This window comes from Hemiscyllium ocellatum, chromosome 7, assembly GCF_020745735.1.
Source record: "Hemiscyllium ocellatum isolate sHemOce1 chromosome 7, sHemOce1.pat.X.cur, whole genome shotgun sequence".
NCBI classification, from domain to species: domain Eukaryota; kingdom Metazoa; phylum Chordata; class Chondrichthyes; order Orectolobiformes; family Hemiscylliidae; genus Hemiscyllium; species Hemiscyllium ocellatum.
This window is the reverse complement of record NC_083407.1, coordinates 11904376-11923821: the sequence shown is the minus strand read 5'-3', so window position 1 is coordinate 11923821 and position 19446 is coordinate 11904376. Positions and strand designations below refer to the sequence as shown.

The 19446-nt window shown below is 44.7% G+C and overlaps 1 protein-coding gene across 1 annotated transcript in view; it reads right to left on the bottom strand.

Annotated features, from left to right (window-relative positions):
- si:dkey-91i10.2 (uncharacterized protein LOC555224 homolog) overlaps positions 1–19446 on the bottom strand; it is a 38375-nt gene that overhangs the window by 7866 nt on the left and 11063 nt on the right. Inside the window, exons 2-4 of the mRNA XM_060827731.1 lie at positions 8334–8499; positions 4419–4636; positions 2026–2614 (exon numbers count right to left, since the gene is read on the bottom strand). Of these exons, the coding sequence (XP_060683714.1) occupies positions 2026–2614; positions 4419–4636; positions 8334–8499 (973 nt within the window). The remainder of the gene's footprint in view (positions 1–2025; positions 2615–4418; positions 4637–8333; positions 8500–19446) is intronic.

The following is a 19446-nucleotide window of genomic DNA, read 5'->3' as shown; positions in this document are numbered from 1 at the left end:
AGGCTAATAATAGGGTGCTTGGCTGAGGTCAATCTCTGGGTCATTTGATGTTTACCAATTTCAGCCGGAATTACCATTTGTGGATTACTTTTTGCCTTATGATTAGTTATATCAAAGATTGGGAGGAAAGGTCCTCTTATTCTAATTGCTTTGCAATGGAAGGTGCTCATATGTGAATATTTGTCAAGTTCAATTGTGAGGGTCTCCCCTTTCTCTTGGACACTTATGAAGGTGTAAAGGTGTACTGTACCTTTAAGAGAGTTGAAAAGCCAGCAGGGACTTAGAGAAGCACACAGAGTACTGGAAAATTTACAATGTAACATTTGGTCCAACAGTTAGCAGTACCTGGGTTGCTATGAGACAAAAACAAATTCAAATTCGGCCAATCAGTATAAATTATGCCCCAAGATACCAAACTGCAATCAAGTTTGAATTTGGTATTTTGACAATATTAAAACTAATGAAACAATCTGATGCTTTGCAGTGACAGTTACCCGGAGCAGCAAAAAGAACAGCCAGTACCAACAAGACAGCTTACAGAAACAGTGCTCTCCTAAAGGTACCTTTATCTCTCAAAGTTCCGTGAAGCAGAATCCCCACAAAGAAAAGAAGGCAGGAATACAGAGAAGAACTGAAAGCTGCCTGGTTTTGAGATAAAAATTTTGTTTTGCAAATATTAATTGGGATTTTTATCACACCAGGACTGTAGAGGGGAAAGTAAAAGATAGAGAAAGGAATTGTAAATAATTGTTAGTTAATTATTCTCTGTTAGAGTTTAAAAAATAAAGGTGTTAACTTTTACTTTTGTGATAGTTCTTTGCCTGTCGAAGTTTCACAGATTCCACACAGGTAAATCTTTCCTGTGCTGCTGGTTGAAATGAGCAGGGGAGGTTTACCCAGAGTCGTAACAACTACTTCAAACACTTCTTAGACAAGCACAGCGTGGTGTTAGATTTAGAGTAAAGCACCCTCTACTCCTTTAAACAGAAAGTAAAGCTTTCTCTCCTCTTTTAAACTGAAAGTAAAACTTTCTCGACACTGTCCCAATCAAACACTTCCAGGACAGGTTTTGCACAGGGTTAGATTCAGAGTAAAACTTCTCAATGCTTTTAAAGTGAAAGTAAATGTACCTATACTCTTTTAAACTAAAAGTAAACCTCTCTGTACTGTTTGAAACTGAAAGTAAAGCTCACTGTCCCCCCATCAAATGTTCCCAGGGTACAGAAAGCACAGATTTGATAGAAAGTAAAGCTCCCTCCATATTGTCCCCCATCGAACACTCCCATGACAGGCACACCTCTGGGTTAGGGGGATACTGCACTGGTATCTGACAAATATGTACCCCTCAATTAACAAAAGGTAGGTAATTTGGCTAATATCAAATTTCTGTTTGTAGGGAAAAAAACCCCAAAGAACCGCAGGTGCTGGAAATCAGGAACAACATTCAGAAATTGCTGGAAAAACTCAGCAGGTTTGGCAGCATCTGTGCAGAGAAAGCAGAGTTAATGCTTCAGGTTCTGTCACCTTTCTGAAGAAGGCGCTTCTGTTTGTGGGACCCTGATGTGTTCAAACTGATTGCTGTATTTCCTACCTTGCAATGGTGACTACATATCAAAATGTTTAATTGGCTATATTGCTTTGAGTGTTGATAAAGGTGCTTATTCCTGATGAAGGGCTTATGCTCGAAACGTCGAATTCTCTATTCCTGAGATGCTGCCTAACCTGCTGTGCTTTGACCAGCAACACATTTGCAAAGGTGCTATTTAAGCAAAGTAACTTTATTTCCAAGTCTATCTCAAATATTAGGGAGGAAGAGTTGTTCCTTCAATGCTCCATCATTAAGGCTATGCGACACAAAGATTTTTGGTGTATTAGGAAATCAAGGAATTTAGGGAGCGGGAAGGGAAAGTGCAATTGAAGCTGAAGATCGTTATATTTAATGACAGAGCAAACTCGATGGGCTGTTTCATTTACTCCTGCTTCCACTTCTTAATTCTTTGTGTTTTAACGTAGGGCTGAGCTCACCTGATCAAAGGCTTGTTCAGTGGAATCATGCAGCCTCTCCAGAAATTTCTCATTGACCTCTATGAGTTCCTGTATGTTACTGAAGATCACCGCTAGCTGATCTGGGGTCAGGAGTCCAGCCGCCTGCATGGGGAGGTGAAACTCCTCCTTGATAATGCGGAGGTCCTCCCCATAGCTCGATTCTGTGTTGACAAATTCCAAGATGGCCTCCTTACGCTCAGTCCTGCGCTTTGCACACTGTCCACAGAGGTTCTCTCGTATCTTCATGGCATCCCTCAGGTCTGCCTCTGAGAAGTCTCTCTCTCCGCAGTCGACACAGGGTCGATGGACAACCCAGGCCTGCACTGAACGTGCTGTCTCCCCCACCCGACTTTTCCATTTCTTGGCCATGGCTGGCCCAATACCGCTGTCCGCTCTCTCTACTTCTGCTGTTCTGCTCTTCCTTTCACGCTCAGCCTCTTCCTCCTCCCTCTCTTCACTTCTGTCATTCAGTCCCACCACACCACTGTCTGTGCTGAGGTTACTCCAGCGATGCTTTGATCTGTTGTCAGAGCCGGTTCTTCCCTGGTGACCATCTCTTGGCTTTGAGCTAGAAGAGGAGTCAGCCAGCCTGATGGAGGGGTTGGAAAGTGGATCTGTGTATTGGAGATGATGAAATCACAACCATTAGTAGATTTCTGGGAGCTGAGAAATCTGATCATTGCCAATGTGGTACCAATGCTGGAGAAACCAACACAATGGTATAAGGTAGTAACACACCATGTCAGGGGACAGTAATAGTGTCAGGGGATAGTAACACACATGGGCAGGGAACATTAGCACACAATGTCAGGGATAGTGACATACAGTGACAGGAGAGCGCAAGACAGTGACAGGGACAGTAATGCATAGTGTCAAGGGATAAAAACACATTGTCGGGATATTAAAATACAGTGTCATTAACACACAATGTCAGAGGATAGTAACACAGTAGCAATGCACACGATCAGGTTAGTAACACAGAACAAATACATCAGTGATAGTAGCACTTGGTGTCAAGGGGCAGCAACACACATTGTCAAGGGATGCAAAACAATGTCAGGGGACAGTAACCACACCATCAGCAGATAGTAACACACCATCATGGAAAAGAGCACACATTATGGGATATTAATACACATGGCTATGAGATACTAGGAGAAAGTGAGGACTGCAGATGCTAGAGATCGAAGTCGAAGACTGTGGTGCTGGAAAATCACAGCCGGTCAGACAGCATCCGAGGAGAAGGAGAGTCCTGATGAAGGGCTTAAGCCCGAAACGTCAACTCTCCTGTTTCTCGCATGCAGCCTGACTGGCTGTGCTTCTCCAGCACCACACTCTTCAACATGGTTATGAGATATTAACATGTATTGTCATGGCATGCTAACATACATGGTCATTGCAGTAGTAACACTGTCACAGGAGTTAATACACACCATGAGATGGTACTACAGGATAACAACAATAGTCACTATTGGGGTAATATTGTGTGATATTATAAAGTAATAAATGTGAGTACTTTAGACATCAGTGCAGGTTTAATTATAACTAAATACCCAAGGGGTAGCTTTACCGGTAAGTACTCATTATTCAGTGATTGCACTCATTTCAGTGGTCTCTCAAAATCAGTTAACATTTCTTTCAATATTTCAGGTCTATCAATCTCTAGACTTCACAAGGGCAAGAGGACAAACAAGAATCCAAACATAAATCCACTTGCAAGAGTTCCCCTTGCATCAGACGGCCTCTGATACCTCGACATTTAAGAAGTAAAAGCTGGAACAGGCCATTCAGTCTCTCAAGCCTGCTTCACTGACAATATGATCATGGCTGATGTTCACAGCAATTCCATATTCTTGACACACCCCATACCTTTGGATACCCTCAGTGCCCGAAAATCTATCAATGACTGTTTGTGTATCAGTCAATGACTGGCCTCCTTGAGGGAAGGAAATCTGCTGTCATCACTTGGACTAGCTTATGTGCGACTCCAAACCCACCATAATGTGGTTGACTCACTTGCCGTCTAAGATGAGTGAAGATTAGAGTGGTGCTGGAAAAGCACAGCAGGTCAGGCAGCATCTGAGGAGCAGGAAAATCAACGTTTAAGGCACAAGCCCTTCTCCTGCTCCTCGGATGCTGCCTGACCTGCTGTGCTTTTCCAGCACTACACTCTTCGACTCTGATCTCCAGCGTCTGCAGTCCTCCAAGCTAATGATGCAAGCAAAGAAATGAAAAGGTGGACCCTCCGTATGCAAACAACACCTCCCATTGTTTGTGCTGAAGCAGAACTCGACACCACCACTTCTCACTCAAGAGAGACGAATGCCAATTGAGCTACCCAACATGTGGAAGTCCAACAGCCAGTGTTTTACTCACTCCCACTGTTGCCGTCCTTCTCTTGCCGTCTCTTCTGACCGAGGCCCCAGGCAGCAGCCGCTATCCTCATCTCCAACTGCTTCCGTTTGACTGCATCAGCTGGCATGGGGTCGCTGAAATGGGGGCGCAGGCGGCATTCACGTTGGGCCTTGGCACTCTCTGTAGTCCCATAGGCTGCGTCAGAGCTTGACCTTCGGCATCCAGGGAGGGAATGCTGAGGAAGAGAGGGAAAGAAACGTTAGAAAGAGCGTGAAACAAAGAATTGATCCATTCTTTTCCGGAATATCATCAGTGGTGATAATGAAAGGGGCTTTACCATGGCCAATGAGAGGAGAGACTGTTTGGGGGCTGCTGATGCAAGCTGGGGACTCCCCCATGACATAATAGCTAGCAGGGTGGTCTGCTCCTTGGGCAAGTCACAATCACTTTTGTCTTTCTTTATTCTTTCACAGGATGTGTACCACTGGCACCCCAGCATTTGCTGTCCATCCCATAATGCCCTGGAATTTACAGACTCACCTCGTCATTTCTGAGGGCAGTTAAGAGTCCACCACATTGCTTTGGGTCTGAAGTTACATGTAGGCCATACCAGGTGGTCAGCTGATTTGCTTCCCCAAAGGCTACTGATGAACTAATTGGGTTTGTAAACAATTAATGATAGTTTCGTGGCCACCAGCTTTCAATTCTATATTCCTGAACCAAATTTAAACACACCAGTGGGTGGTCAGATCCTTCTCATCACAGTCCCAGCCAACCAAAGCCATGATCTTCTTGTCCTTTACCCTCTGCCATTCCACTCTCACCATTTCACATCATCTCCAGATCCCATCTTTGTTTCTTGTTTTGCCTCATTACTGTCCTTTATTTGCTGGTAGAAAGTGAGGACTGCAGATGCTGGAGACCAGAGTTGAAAAATGTGATGCTGGAAAAGCACAGCAGGCCAGGCAGCATCCGAGGAGCAGGAAAATCGACGTTTCGGGCATAAGCCCTTCTTCAAGAATCCTGAAGAAGGGCTTATGCCCGAAACGTCGATTCTCCTGCTCCTCGGATGCTGCCTGGCCTGCTGTGTTTTTCCATCATCACATTTTTCAACTTTATTTGCTGGTACCAACTTCCCTTCCATCAGTTCATCACTCTGCCCTCCATCTGACTGCAGACAATCACTCTACCCTTTTCTTCCCTTCTCTTCCAGTGCTTGGTGGCTCCAGGCCTGCTTAGAAACTGTTAAATTTATTATATCTTCCAGTACTGATGAAAGGTCATCGACCTGAAATGTGAACTCTGTTTCACTCTTCCAGATGCTGCCAGACTTGCTGAGGGTTCCAAGACCCCTACTACTTGAGTCTTGTAATCCCATCATTCTAAATCTCCAGATGGGATGCCCCCATCCTACTTCCCTGCCCTTACACCTTCTCTCTCCCAGCATCTTGAAGAGGTTCCCCTTGTTCTCATTTGCCTCCCTTCCAGCTTCTGTAGTCAATGGTGATGTTGCCACTAAACTCATTTTGTCTTCCTCTATTAGCCTTTGAGAGGAACCATTCCCTGCATAAAGCCTGGTCCACTCCTCAATTATCCCTCAGCCCTCTCCCTTCCATCAGCATCTTCTCACACAAGTGCAAGGGGGTCCACACCACCTGTTTCACCTCCACCCTTCCCCACTGTCCAGGGCCTCTAAATTTCATCTTTTGATCTAGTACTTTCTCCACTCACAATATTGTCCCCTCTGAACCTGGGAGACTCAGTGCAAATTGACTGCTTGCATTTAGTCTTGAAGTGTGACCTCAAGTAATTAGTTGCCTATTGTTTTAATTGTTTATCCCATGCTCCCTCTGTCTGCTGCAGCCTTCCAATGAAGCTCAGAGACCGCAGCATCGAGGGGCAGCATCCCATCTTTATTCAGGAGCAGCAGCAAACTCAACAGTTTCAGTTCATAACAAGTGCCCTAATTTTCTCTGATGACAGCCGTTGATAAGTATTTTTCACACATTCTCTCAACCAATTGTGTCTTTATTTGTCTCATCATCACCTATTTGCCTTGTAACATTATCTCTTCTGTCATTCAATCTGTCCTGCCTTCCACCATATCCCTATGACCTTTCCTTTTTCTCCCTCCTGCACCATTTCCCTATCTCTGCAGTTGTGTAAAACAGGTCACATTTCTAAATTCCAATTGTGAGAAAAGTTAATTGATCTGAAATATTAGCTTTGTTCTTGTCTCCCCATCCCTGCTTCCTGACCCAATTCCAATATTTTCTGTTTTTATTTCAGATTACCAGCATCCACAGAATTTTGCTTTGTTGTTAGCATAAACGATCTCAAGCCCTTCTGGTTAGATTCTAGTCCATAACTCTCTCCTTGCTTTATAAACCGCCCCAACCTCTCGAATAGATCCTAGTCTGTAACTCATTCCTTGCTATATAATCCACCCAACTTCTTGATTAGATTCCACTCACTAACTATCTCCCTGCTGTACAAATGAGTACACCCCCTCAATTAGATTGCAGTCTGTAACTCACTCCTTGCTATATAAACAATCCTAAGCTTTGACAAAGGGTCAGTTAGACTCGAAATGTCAGCTCTTTTCACTCCTTACAGATGCTGCTAGACCTGCTGAGATTTTCCAGCATTTTCTCTTTTGGTTTCAGATTCCAGCATCCGCAGTAATTTGCTTTTAACCAAGCCTAATGCCTCAATTAGATTGCAACTTGCTATTTACTCCCAGATATCCACTATGTAAACTATTGATTAGATTCCAGTTTGCAACTCACTGCTTGCTGTCTAGCATTCTTCTTTAGAAGTAACCTAAACTTCTCAATTAGATTCCAACTTGTACATTATCCTGGTGATCCATCATTTTATTATACCTTTTGGTTTGTCTCTCAAAGTGAGAAAGATATTTACCATGGAGTACAGCCTAAAGTGGAGCCTTTTAGCATGGGGAGGCTGTTGCATTGGAGTTAACCCAGGTGGGGTTCTGGCTGACCAGCAGACTCTGAGGCTGTTACTGTCTGCCAGGAGAAAGTGAGGACTGCAGATGCTGGAGATCAGAGTCCAGAGTGTGGTGCTGGAAAAGCACAGCATGTCAGGCAGCATCGGAGGGGCAGGCGAATCAATATTTTGGGCATAACCCTTTCCTGATGAAGGGCTTCTGCCTGAAACATTGATTCTACTGCTCCTCAAATGCTGCCTGATCTGCTGTGCTTTTCCAGCACCACACTCTTCAACTCATACTGTCTGCCATCGGGCATACTGGAAGGAGTAGCAGGTTAGTCATCGACCTGGTGTGACCGTGCCCTCACTTTCCATGGTTATCAAGGCTGGGACTTGAACATGGAACTTCTGGCTATGTGGTAGAGATGCTACCCAGTGTCCCATGAGACCATCTCTTTTACTCTGCTTATAAACCATCTAAACCCTAGATTAGATTTAAGTCTACACAAAAACCACCCAAACCTCTTGATTAGATGCCAGCTTGTAATGCACTCCTGAGTATCCAGTATTCTATAGATGTAAACCAACTGAATCTCTTGATACAATTTTCCTCACCACATGTCTGGGCCTGCTGCAAGCTAATTGATAGAGATTGATTGCCAGATTAACCAACAACTCTATTAGCATTGTTTTATATGACTATCAGGATGACCGAAGACATATTCAATAGGCTGTGGTCTGTCTACATCTAGCAATGCCCTACAATGCTACACTCCCACTGTTATCTCTCTCAAGGGTTCATCAATAACATAATGCATCACATTGCCACACCACTGACATCCAAGTGGATTGTATCGGTTCAAGCTGCAATTAGTCACCACCACCAAGCTGTTCCTGCCTTATTCCCTTGCCTGCGAGGGTCAGCCGACTGTAAGCGTTCTCGACTCGCAGCCAAAAGCAATAAAGTCGCACTTATTTACACAATCTGTCTGCCGATGAACACCAGCGAGCTTCTGATTGCCTTCTGCGCCGCAGTCCAGGGTCGCCGTGGAAACCGGGCCTGATTGATTGTCCTGTTCATTGATGGTGATGTCACCCAGCTCCTGGAGATGGGCTGATGGTACAGCCGCAGCTTCTGCAGTGCAGCTGTTAAAGGAAGCAGAACGCACTGATCAAAACAAAGTCCCACATTGCAGCCTTTTAGAACACGAGTCATGCAGTCATTCCCTTTCCAGACTCTCACACAACCTGTTAGAAGCTTGTGGTGATACTTCCTCTTACTGGGGTTTTAGGTTGCTGCGTGAATTTATTGAAGGGAAAAATCTTGCATTGCTACAGCATCTTATATGAATGTCCCATGATGCTCCATAGCCACCTTTGAAGCGTAATGCTTGGTGTACAGAAGTACGGTAGTCAAACAGGAGACTTGGGGGTGGAGAGATAAATGGGAGGGGGGTGGGGCTGGGGGAAGGTAGCTGAGAGTACGAGAGGTAGATGGAGGTGGGGGTAAAGGTGATAGGTTGGAGAGGAGGGCGGAGCAGATAGGTGGGAAAGAAGATGGACAGGAAGGACAAATCATGAGGGCGGTGCCGAGCTGAAAGGTTGAAACTGGGATAAGGTGGGGGGCGGGGGAATGTGGAAACTGGTGAAGTCCACATTGATGCCATGGAGTTGGAGGGTCCCGAGGCAGAAGATGAGGCATTCTTCCTCCAGGTGTCAGGTGGTAAGGGAGTGGCGATGGAGGAGGCCCAGGACCTGCATGCCCCTAGTGGGGTGGGAGGGGGAGTTGAAGTGTTTGGCCACAGGGCAGTGGGGTTATTTGGCGCGGGTGTCCCGGAGATGTTCCCTGAAGCACTCCGCGAGTAGGTGTCCTGTCTCCCCAATGTAGAGGAGACTGCATTGGGCGAAACGGATACAATAAATGACATTGGTGGATGTGCAGGTAAAACTTTGAAGAATGTGGAAGGCTGCTTTGGGGCCTTGGATGGAGGTGAGGGAGGAGGTGTGGGCGCAGGTTTTGCAATTCCTGCGGTGGCAGGGGAAGGTGCCAGGACAGGAGGGAGGTTTGGTGGGGGTGTGTGGACCTGACCTGGTCGTTGCGGAGGGAACAGTCTTTACAGAAAGCGGATGGGGTGGGGAGGGAAACATTTCTCTGCTGGTGGGGTCTGTTTGTAGGTGGCGGAAATGGCGAAGGATGATGTGATGTATACAGAGGTTGGTGGGGTGCAAGTTGAGGACCGGATAGTTCTGACTTTTTTTATACTGCTACATAGGAGGGGTGAGAGGTGACTTTATAGAAGTTTACAAAGTTATGAGAGGTATGGACAGAGTTATTGGTAGTGTCATTTCCCTGGGATGAGGGATTTCAACACTAGTGGGCATATTTTTAAGGTGAAGGAGAGAGATTTAAAAAAGACGTGAGGGGCAAAATTTTACATCGAGGGTGTTCTTGTGTGGAATGAAATTCCAGAGGAAGTGGTGGATGTGGGTATGATTACAATATTTAAAAGATAATGTGGATAAGTACATTAATGGGAAAGGCTTGGAGGGAAATGAGTCAGGAGCAGGCAGGTGGTAATAGTTTAGTTTGGGATTATGTTCGGCATGGACTAGTTGGACTGAAGGGTCTGTTTCCGTGCTGTGTAATTCTATGACTCTATGAGACTGGGACTGACGTAGTGTTAAGGGTTTAGATGGAGAGGAATTTATTAAGCATGCAGAAGAACATTTTCTGTTTCAGTATGTGAATGTAGCTAGAGTCATAGAGATGTACAGCACAGAAACGGACTCTTTGGACCAACCTGTCCATGCCAACCAGATATCCCAACCCAATCTAGTCCCACCTACCAGCAGAGAAGGTGTAAACTTGACCTACTCTTGGGAAATAAGGCAGCGCAGGTGACTGAGGTGTGAGTGGGGGAGCACTTTGGGGCCAGCGACCATAATTCTATTAGTTTTAAAATAATGATGGAAAAGGATAGACCAGATCTAAAAGTTGAATTTCTAAATTGGAGAAAGGGTAAATTTGACAGTATTAGGCAAGAACTTTCAAAAGCTGATTGGGCGTAGATGTTCACAGGTAAAGGGACGGCTGGAAAATGGGAAGCCTTCAGAAATGAGATAACGAGAATCCAGAGAAAGTATATTCCTGTCAGGGTGAAAGGGAAGGCTGGTAGGTATAGGGAATGCTGGATTACTAGAGAAATTGAGGGTTTGGTTAAGAAAAAGAAAGAAGCATATGTCAGGTATAGACAGGATAGATCGAGTGAATCCTTAGAAGAGTATAAAGGCAGTAGGAGTACACTTCAGAGAGAAATCAGGAGGGCAAAACGGGGACATGAGATAGCTTTGGCAAATAGAATTAAGGAGAATCCAAAGGGTTTTTACAAATATATTAAGGACAAAAGGGTAACTAGGGAGAGAATAGGGCCCCTCAAAGATCAGCAAGGCGGCCTTTGTATGGAGCTGCAGGAGATGGGGGAGATACTAAACGATTATTTTGCAGCAGTATTTACTGTGGAGAAGGACATAGAAGATATAGACCGTAGGGAAATAGACGGTGACATCTTGAAAAATGTCCTGATTACAGAGGAGGAAGTGCTGAATGTCCTGAAACACATTAAAGTGGATAAATCCCCAGGACCTGATCAGGTGTACCCTAGAACTCTGTGGGAAGTTAGGGAAGTGATTGCTGGGCCTCTTGCTGAGACATTTGAAACATCAATAGTCACAGGTGAGGTGCTAGAAGACTGGAGGTTGACTAACATGGTGCTCCTATTTAAGAAGAGTGGTAAGGACAACTAGGGAAGTATTGACCAGTGAGCCTGACGTTGGTGGTGGACAAGTTGTTGGAGAGAATCCTGAGGGACAGGATGTACACGTATTTGGAAAGGCAAGGATTGATTAGGAATAGTGAACGTGGCTCTGCGCGTGAGAAATCATGTCTCACAAACTTGATTGAGTTTTTTGAAGAATTAACAAAAAGGATTGATGTGGGCAGAGTGATAGACATGATCTAAATGGACTTCAGTAAGGCATTCGACAAAGTTCCCCATGGGAGACTGTAAGCAAGGTTAGATCTAATGGAATACAGGGAGAACTAGCCATTTGGATACAGAACTGGCTCAAAGGTAGAAGACAGAGGGTGGTGTTGGAGGCCTGTGACCAGTGGAGTGCAACATGGATCGGTGCTGGGTCCATTGTTTTTCATCATTTATATAAATGATTTGGATGTGAACTTAAGAGGTATAGTTAGTAAGTTTGCAGATGACACCAAAATTGGAGGTGGAGTGGACAGAGAAGAAGGTTACCTTGGATTACAATGGGATCTTGAGTGGCAGATGGAGTTTAATTTAGATCAACACAAGGTGCTGCATTGTGGGAAAGCAAATCTTAGCAGGACTTATACACTTAATGGTAACGTCCTAGGAAGTGTTGCTGAACAAGCAGACCTTGGAGTGCAGGTTCATAGCTCCTTGAAAGTAGAGTTGCAGGTAGATAGGATAGTGAAGAAGGCGTTTGGAATGCTTTCCTTTATTGATCAGAGTGTTGAGTACTCGAGTTGGGAGGTCATGTTGCAGCTGTACAGGTAATTGGTTAGGCCGCTGTTGGAATATCGTGTGCAATTCTGGTCTCTCTCCTATCGGAAGGATGTTGTGAAACTTGAAAGGGTTCAGAAAAGATTTACAAGGATGTTGCCAGGATTGGAGGATAGGGCTGTTTTCCCTGGAGCATCTGAGGCTGAGGGGTGACCTTATAGAGGTTTATAAAATCAGGAGGGTCATGAATAGGGTAAATAGTTGAGGCTTTTTCCCTGGGGTTGGGGAGTCCAGAACTAGAGGGCATAGGTTTAGGGTGAGAGGGGGAAGATAGAAAAGAGACCTAAGGGGCAACTTTTTCACACAAAGGGTGGTGCGTGTGTGGAATGAGCTGCCAGAGAAAGTGGTGGAGGCTAGTACAATTGCAACATTTAAGAGGCATTTGGATGGGTATATGAATAGGAAGGGTTTGGAGGGATATGGGCTGGGTTCTGGCAGTTGGGACTAGATTGGATTAGGATATCTGGTCGGCATGGACGGGTTGGACTGAGGTGTCTGTTTCTGTGCTGTACATCTCTATGACTCTTTAACAACATTGCTATGACCAAATTATTTTGTTTTATTGAGGACGATCAAGGGATTAACATGGCTGGCAGGCTGAAAGAACCCTCCTGCCCTTCCTTATGGTAGTGCCAGGTGACCTTTTGCCTTCACATGAAAGGGTAAATAGGGCCTCCATCCAAAAAGACCGTACCTTTGACCATGTAGCATTCCCTCCATGCTGACATTGCTTGCCCCAGTCTGGATTTTATGCCTGAGTCACTGGAGTGGGAATTGAACTCACCATGTGTTGACACGGCAGAACATTGGATGTTACGATTCACTATTCTGAAGAAGAATCACCGGACCTGAAAGGTTTCCTTTGATTACTCTCCACAGTCACTGCCAGATCTGCTGAGTTTTTCCAGCAATTTCTGTTTTTGTTTTTGATTAGGAATGTGTACCCTGGCTCAAAAAGTGTGGTGATGCCAGTCAGGCAGAGTCCAAGGAGCAGGAGAGTCCGGGTTACAAGCATAAGCTCTTTGTCAGGAATGTCATTCCCTATGAGCAGCTTATGCTCGAAACGTCGACCCTCCTGCTCCTCGGATGCTGCCTGACTGGCTGTACTTTTCCAGCACCACACTATTTGACTCTGATCTCCAGCATCTGCAGTCCTCTTTTTTCTCTCTTGTATACCCTGGCTCTTAGGATAGAATGGATGTTGGATGAACTGCTGCCAATAAAGGCGCTCAATACCTAAGTTTTAGCTATTACAGTAAGAAAGCAGGTTGCTCACCTCTATTGGACCAAATTTGGCCTCATCCTTTGCAACTAGCAATGGTCCTAGACAGCACTATGTGCCTGTTACATTTCCTCATCTCTGTACCTCCCCGCTTCTTAAATCATCTAACCCACTCTTAGTGGGCGGCACGGTGGCACAGTGGTTAGCACTGCTGCCTCACAGCGCCCGGAGACCCGGGTTCAATTCCCGACTCAGGCGACTGACTGTGTGGAGTTTGCACGTTCTCCCCGTGTCTGTGTGGGTTTCCTCCGGGTGCTCCGGTTTCCTCCCACAGTCCAAAGATGTGCGGGCCAGGTGAATTGGCCATGCTAAATTGCCCGTAGTGTTAGGTTAGGGGTATGGGTGGGTTGCGCTTCGGCGTGTCGGTGTGGACTTGTTGGGCCGAAGGGCCTGTTTCCACACTGTAAATCTAATCTAATCAAAAGGTTGATTTGGTCTTTGCTTCAAACACTCACTCTGGTCAGAGCCTATTATAAAAAAAAAATCACCCACTCTCTGTCCTTAACCTCTTACACTTAATCTCATATCTACTTCTTTTTACTCCAAGCCCCTTCATCGTTTTAAGTAGCAAATTTAAAACAGAGTTGAGGAGGAACTACTTCTCCCAAAGGGACATGAATCTGTGGAATTCGCTACCGCAAAGTGCGGTGGATGCTGAGACAGTGAGTAAATTTAAGGAGGAGTCAGACAGGTTTTGGATTGGTGATGGGTTGAAGGGACATGGAGAGAAGGCAGGGAAATGGGGTGAGGAGCGTATCAGCCGTGATCGAATCAGATTCGATGGGCTGAATGCCTTAATTCTGCTCTTATGAACTTAAGTGCCATATGCACAGCATAAGTTTTTTGAAGGTGACTCACCCGCCACCTTCTCATAGAAAATTAGGGATGGGCAATAAATCCTGCAATGCCAATTTCACATCTGAATGATTTTTTTAAAAATTGTATTTCTTATTGCACTGTTCAACCCTTCACTTCATCTCCCCTCCCTGTTAGTTCAGGGAAGTCTTTAATTCGCTTGTAATAGATGATTGAATGTCTTAAATAGCAGAGAGATGAATACGCTAATGAATTTCCCATTCCTCAAGGTCATTTGTTCGAAACCAAAGGCTAATCTAAAATCCTCGATAGCCCCTCACCACATATCCACCCTCAGAGGCTCATGGGTCAAAAACAGTGCCTATGTAACACTGAATCGAACTGCAGAAGATGTAGTCTCACAAAAGCCAGCAATGACTGCTGATTACAAATATCAGCACTTTCTCAGGCAGGAAAACCTGGATTTATGAGATTGTTCTTCAGGTTTCAATTCAGATCCAGAGGGCCTTGTTACTGCTTTTCTCCTATTGAATCATACAGCATGGAAACAGAACCTTCAGTCTAACAGATTCATGCTGACCAGACATCGCAATCTGACCTATTCCTATTTGCCACCATTTGGTCCATATCCCTCTAAACCCTTTCTCTTCATATACCCATCCAGATGCCTTTTAAATGTTGTAATTGTACCAGCCTCCACCACTTCCTCTGGCAGCTCGTTCCACACATGCACCACCCTCTGCTTGAAAACGTTACTCCTTTTCAATTCTTTCTCCTCTCACCTTAAACCCTCTAGTTTTGGACTCAGCCACCCTAGGTTCAAGACTTCCTGACCTCCACCATTTTGTCTGAATTGCCTATTGAGCTTAGCAATGGCATCCACAGGTGGGCCTGTGGAATTCATTGCCACGGAGCGCAGTGGAGGCTGCAACATTAAATGTCTTCAAGGCAGAGATTGATAAATTCTTGATCTCACAAGGAATTAAGGGCTACGAGGAGAGTGAAGCTGAAATGCCCATCAGCCACGATTAAATGGCAGAATGGGCTTGATGGGCCAAATGGCCTTACTTCCACTCCTATGTCTTATGGTCTTATAAGAGTGTAGGTGCCGCGTACGATGAAGAAGGCAAATAGTTTGTTGGCCTTCGTACAGAGGGGATTTGAGTACAGGAGCAGGGATATCTTGTTCCAACTGTACAGTGGCATTTGTAAACGCGCAGCTAGAGTATTGTATGCTGTTTTGGTCTCCTGCTCTGAGAAAGGATGTTCCAGCTAGGGAGGAAGTACAGCAATGGTTTACCAGACTGATCCCTGAGGTGGCTGGACTCACAACAGGGAGAGACTGGATTAGCTAGGAGTCAAGAGAGTGGTGCTGGAAAAACACAGCAGGTCAGGCAGCATCCAAGGAGCAGGAGAATCAATGTTTCGGGCAAAAGCCCTTCATCAGGAACTATATTCACGAAAGTTTAAAAGAATGACGGCAGCTCTCTTAGAAACCCACAAAATTCTAACATAACTAAAGATGCAGGAAGGATGTTCTGGATAACTGGTGAGTCCAGACCCAGGATAAAGGATAAAGGATAAGCCTTTTAGGATGAGGAGGAATTTCTTCACTCAGAGAGTGGTAGGCATGTGGAATTCTCCACCACAGTAAACTGAGGCCAATTATTGAAAACTTTCAATAAAGATGTAGAAACAGTTCTTAGGACTAAAGGGATCAAAGAATTGTGTGTGGGTGGTGGGGGGAAGAGGAACAGGGCACTGAGTCGGATGATCTGCCATAATCAGGTGAATAAAAGGATGTTATTGGGAGTGGAGGGTCTGAGTAATACAAAGAGGCTGGATGGGCTTGGTCTATTTTCCTGGAGCGTAGTAGGTTGACGAGTGACCATATAGAGGTTTATAAATGATGAGGGTCACAGGTAAGAAGAATAGCAAAGGTCTTTTCCCAAGATTAGGGGAATTCAAATCTAGAGGGCATTTAAGGTGAGAGGGGAAAGACTTCAAAGGGGTCTCAGGGACAACATTTCACACCAATAATGGTTCATATGTGGAATGAACTAGAGTCATAGAATCATAGAGATGTACAGCATGGAAACAGACACTTTGGACCAACCCATCCATGCCGACCAGATATCCCAACCCAATATAATCCCACCCACCAGCCCCCGGCCCATATCCCTCCAAACCCTTCCTATTCATATACCCATCCAGAAGCTTATTAAATGTTGCAATTGTACCAGCCTCCACCACTTCCTCTGGTAGCTCATTCCATCCATGTACCACCCTCTGTGTGAAAAAGTTGCCCCTTAGGTCTCTTTTATATCTTTCCCCTCTCACCCTAAACCTATGCCCTCTAGTTCTGGATTCCCCACACCAGGGAAAAGATCTTGCCTATTTATCCTATCCACGCCCCTCATAATTTTGTAAACCTCTATAAGCTCACCCCTCAGCCTCCGACACTCCAAGGAAAACAGTCCCAGCCTGTTCAGCCTCTCCCTATAGCTCGAATCCTCCAACCCTGGCAACATCCTTGTAAGTCTTTTCTGAACCCTTTCAAGTTTCACAACATCTTTCCGATAGGAAGGAGACCAGAATTGCACGCAATATTCCAACAGTGGCCTAACCAATGTCCAGTACAGCCGCAACATGACCTCCCAACTCCTGTACTCAATACTCTGACCAATAAAGGAAAGCATACCAAACGCCTTCTTCACTATCCTATCTGTCTACGACTCCATTTTCAAGGAGCTATGAACCTGCACTCCAAGGTCTCTTTGTTCAGCAACACTCCCTAGGACCTTACCATTAAGTGTATAAATCCTGCTAAGATTTGCTTTCCCAAAATGCAGCACCTTGCATTTATCTGAATTAAACTCCATCTGCCACTCCTTAGCCCATTGGCCCATCTGATCAAGATGCTGTTGTAATCTGAGGTAACCTTCTTGGCGGTCCAATTGACCTCCAATTTTGGTGTCATCTGCAAACTTACTAACCATACCTCTTATGCTTGCATCCAAATCATTTATGTAAATGACAAAAAGTAGAGGAGTCAGCACCGATCGTTGTGGCACTCCATTGATCACAGGCCTCCAGTCCAAAAAACAACCCTCCACCATTACCCTCTCTCTTGAGGTAGATGCAGGTACACTTACAACATTTAAAAGAGATTTGGACAGGTACATGAATGGGAAAGGTTTAGAAGGTAATGGGCCAAGTGTGGGAAAATGGGGCTATTCCTAGTTTGAGAAACCTAGTCAGCATGGATGAGTTGGACCGAAGGGTCTGTTTCTGTGCTGTATCACTCTATGACTCTTAAGACAGAGCAGGCTTGAAGGCCCGAATGGCCAACTCCTGCTTCTATATTCTACATTTCTATTTAAATGTACCACGAGTCTCTGGCTTCCACAATTAACTGGAAACTGTTGGATAAAGCAGTTAATATCTGAAAGGATTAACTGGCATCACAACATAAACTCCACCCATCCAGCCTGTTCTTGAGAGCAGTTAACCAGTTTTAGTACCAATTGTTCCAGTGTTAAATCCATGTAGCTCTCACCAATGTGTACTTACTGTTAAATTGAGCCTGATATATCACAAGAGATAACTGTGTATATTATATGTAATGTAATTAGCCATTCAGTACAATGTAATAAATATGCTCTTTATCAAGATGAGCTTTACTTCTGCTGAAAACCTCATATCAGCATACTCCCCCACAAGCTATCAGTAAATTAGATGAATACCAATAAGAAAGATTGATAATAGTGAATCTACACAAACGTTTTACATGGTTTTGGTGACCACAGCATATACCATGCTGACCGATATGCGGATTTGGTAAAATATATATCAGAAACATTCTCTTTATGTCTAACAGATCAAAGCCTTTTAGAATCATAAAGACAGCTATCAGGTCACCCTTCAGACTTCCCTTTACAAGCAATAATACCCAAGCCAGTCAGTCTTTCCTGATTGTTATAACCAAGTATTGATCTTCTAAATCTTATTTGCGCCATATTGATTGTTTTTCAGCCAAAGGCATTGAAAGTGTTATTCGATGCTACAAAGTGATTGCCGCGGTTAATCACTCCTGCTGTTGGATTCATCATGTCGTGAATCTAACCATTAAAATCCTCCACATCCAAGATCAGAATTAGAATTAGCCTTTATTCTCACAGATACTCAATGTTTGTCACCCAGGACAAGAATTTTCCCTGCACTGATTCGAAATCACCATCAATGTTGGAGGTTATTCTTGAGCAGGAAAAAGATCGTGTTCCAACATATTTTCTTTAACGGGGTGTGGACAGGAACAGCATTTGTTGCCAGTCCTTAATAGCCCTTGAACTGAGTGACTGGCTAGGACCACGTGAAAGGACAGCTAGAGTCAACCATATTACTGTAGGCTACAGGAAGAGTCACTGGATCCGAAATGTTAACGTGGACTTCCCTCTACAGATGCTGCAAGACCTGAGCTTTTCCAGCAATTCCTTTTTTTTGTCTCTGATTTCTAGCATTCACAATGCTTTCAGATTTTACTGTATGCCAGACCAAGAAGGGGGCAGATTTCCTTCCCTAAAGGACACCAAAGAATCAGACAATCTTTTACAACAAGCAATGATGATTCCTTGGCCACCATCACCGAGACTAGCTTCATGTTCCAGATTTTATTAATCAAACTTAAGTACCACCAACTGCTTTGATAGGACTTGAATCCCAGTCCCCAGTGCTTTAGCTGGGCCTTTGACGTAATGGATCATGGACAGTACCATTACACCATTACTCCACAAAACTGAGGAGACATTTCTTCAGCCAGAGAGTGTTGGGCCTGTGGAATTCATTGCCACGGAGCGCAGTGGGACGTTAAATATCTTCAAGGCAGAGATTGATAAATTTTTGATCTCGCAAGGAATTAAGGGATATGGGGAGAGTGTGGGTAAGTGGAGTGGAAATGCCCATCAGCCATGACTGAATGGTGGAATGGACTCAATGGGCCGAATGGCCTTACTTCTACTCCTATGTCTTATGGTGTTATCTCCCTGATTTTAAACCTCTCTCCAAACCTCCCTATCTCTCAACCTCCTTTAAGATTCTCCTTTGACTAGACTTTTTATCACTTGTCTCAGAGTCAATACAGCTCCTGGGTCACTCTGGGTGTGTGTGTGTATGTGTGTGCGTGCGCATTGTGGCATTGCATTAGGATAACGCTGGGTGAAGTGATGCCATCATAGTTAAACTGTCTCTGGGCGAAGTTGTTGGAAAAGTGGCAGTGACCATCAAACTGTGACCCAGAGTGAAGAGGATGTGAGAAAAGTGGTAAGGAATGATGCAAGGGGAGAGAAAATTTGGCCTCGCAAACACATGATGACAAAGGGGAGAACAGTCATCCTGGAT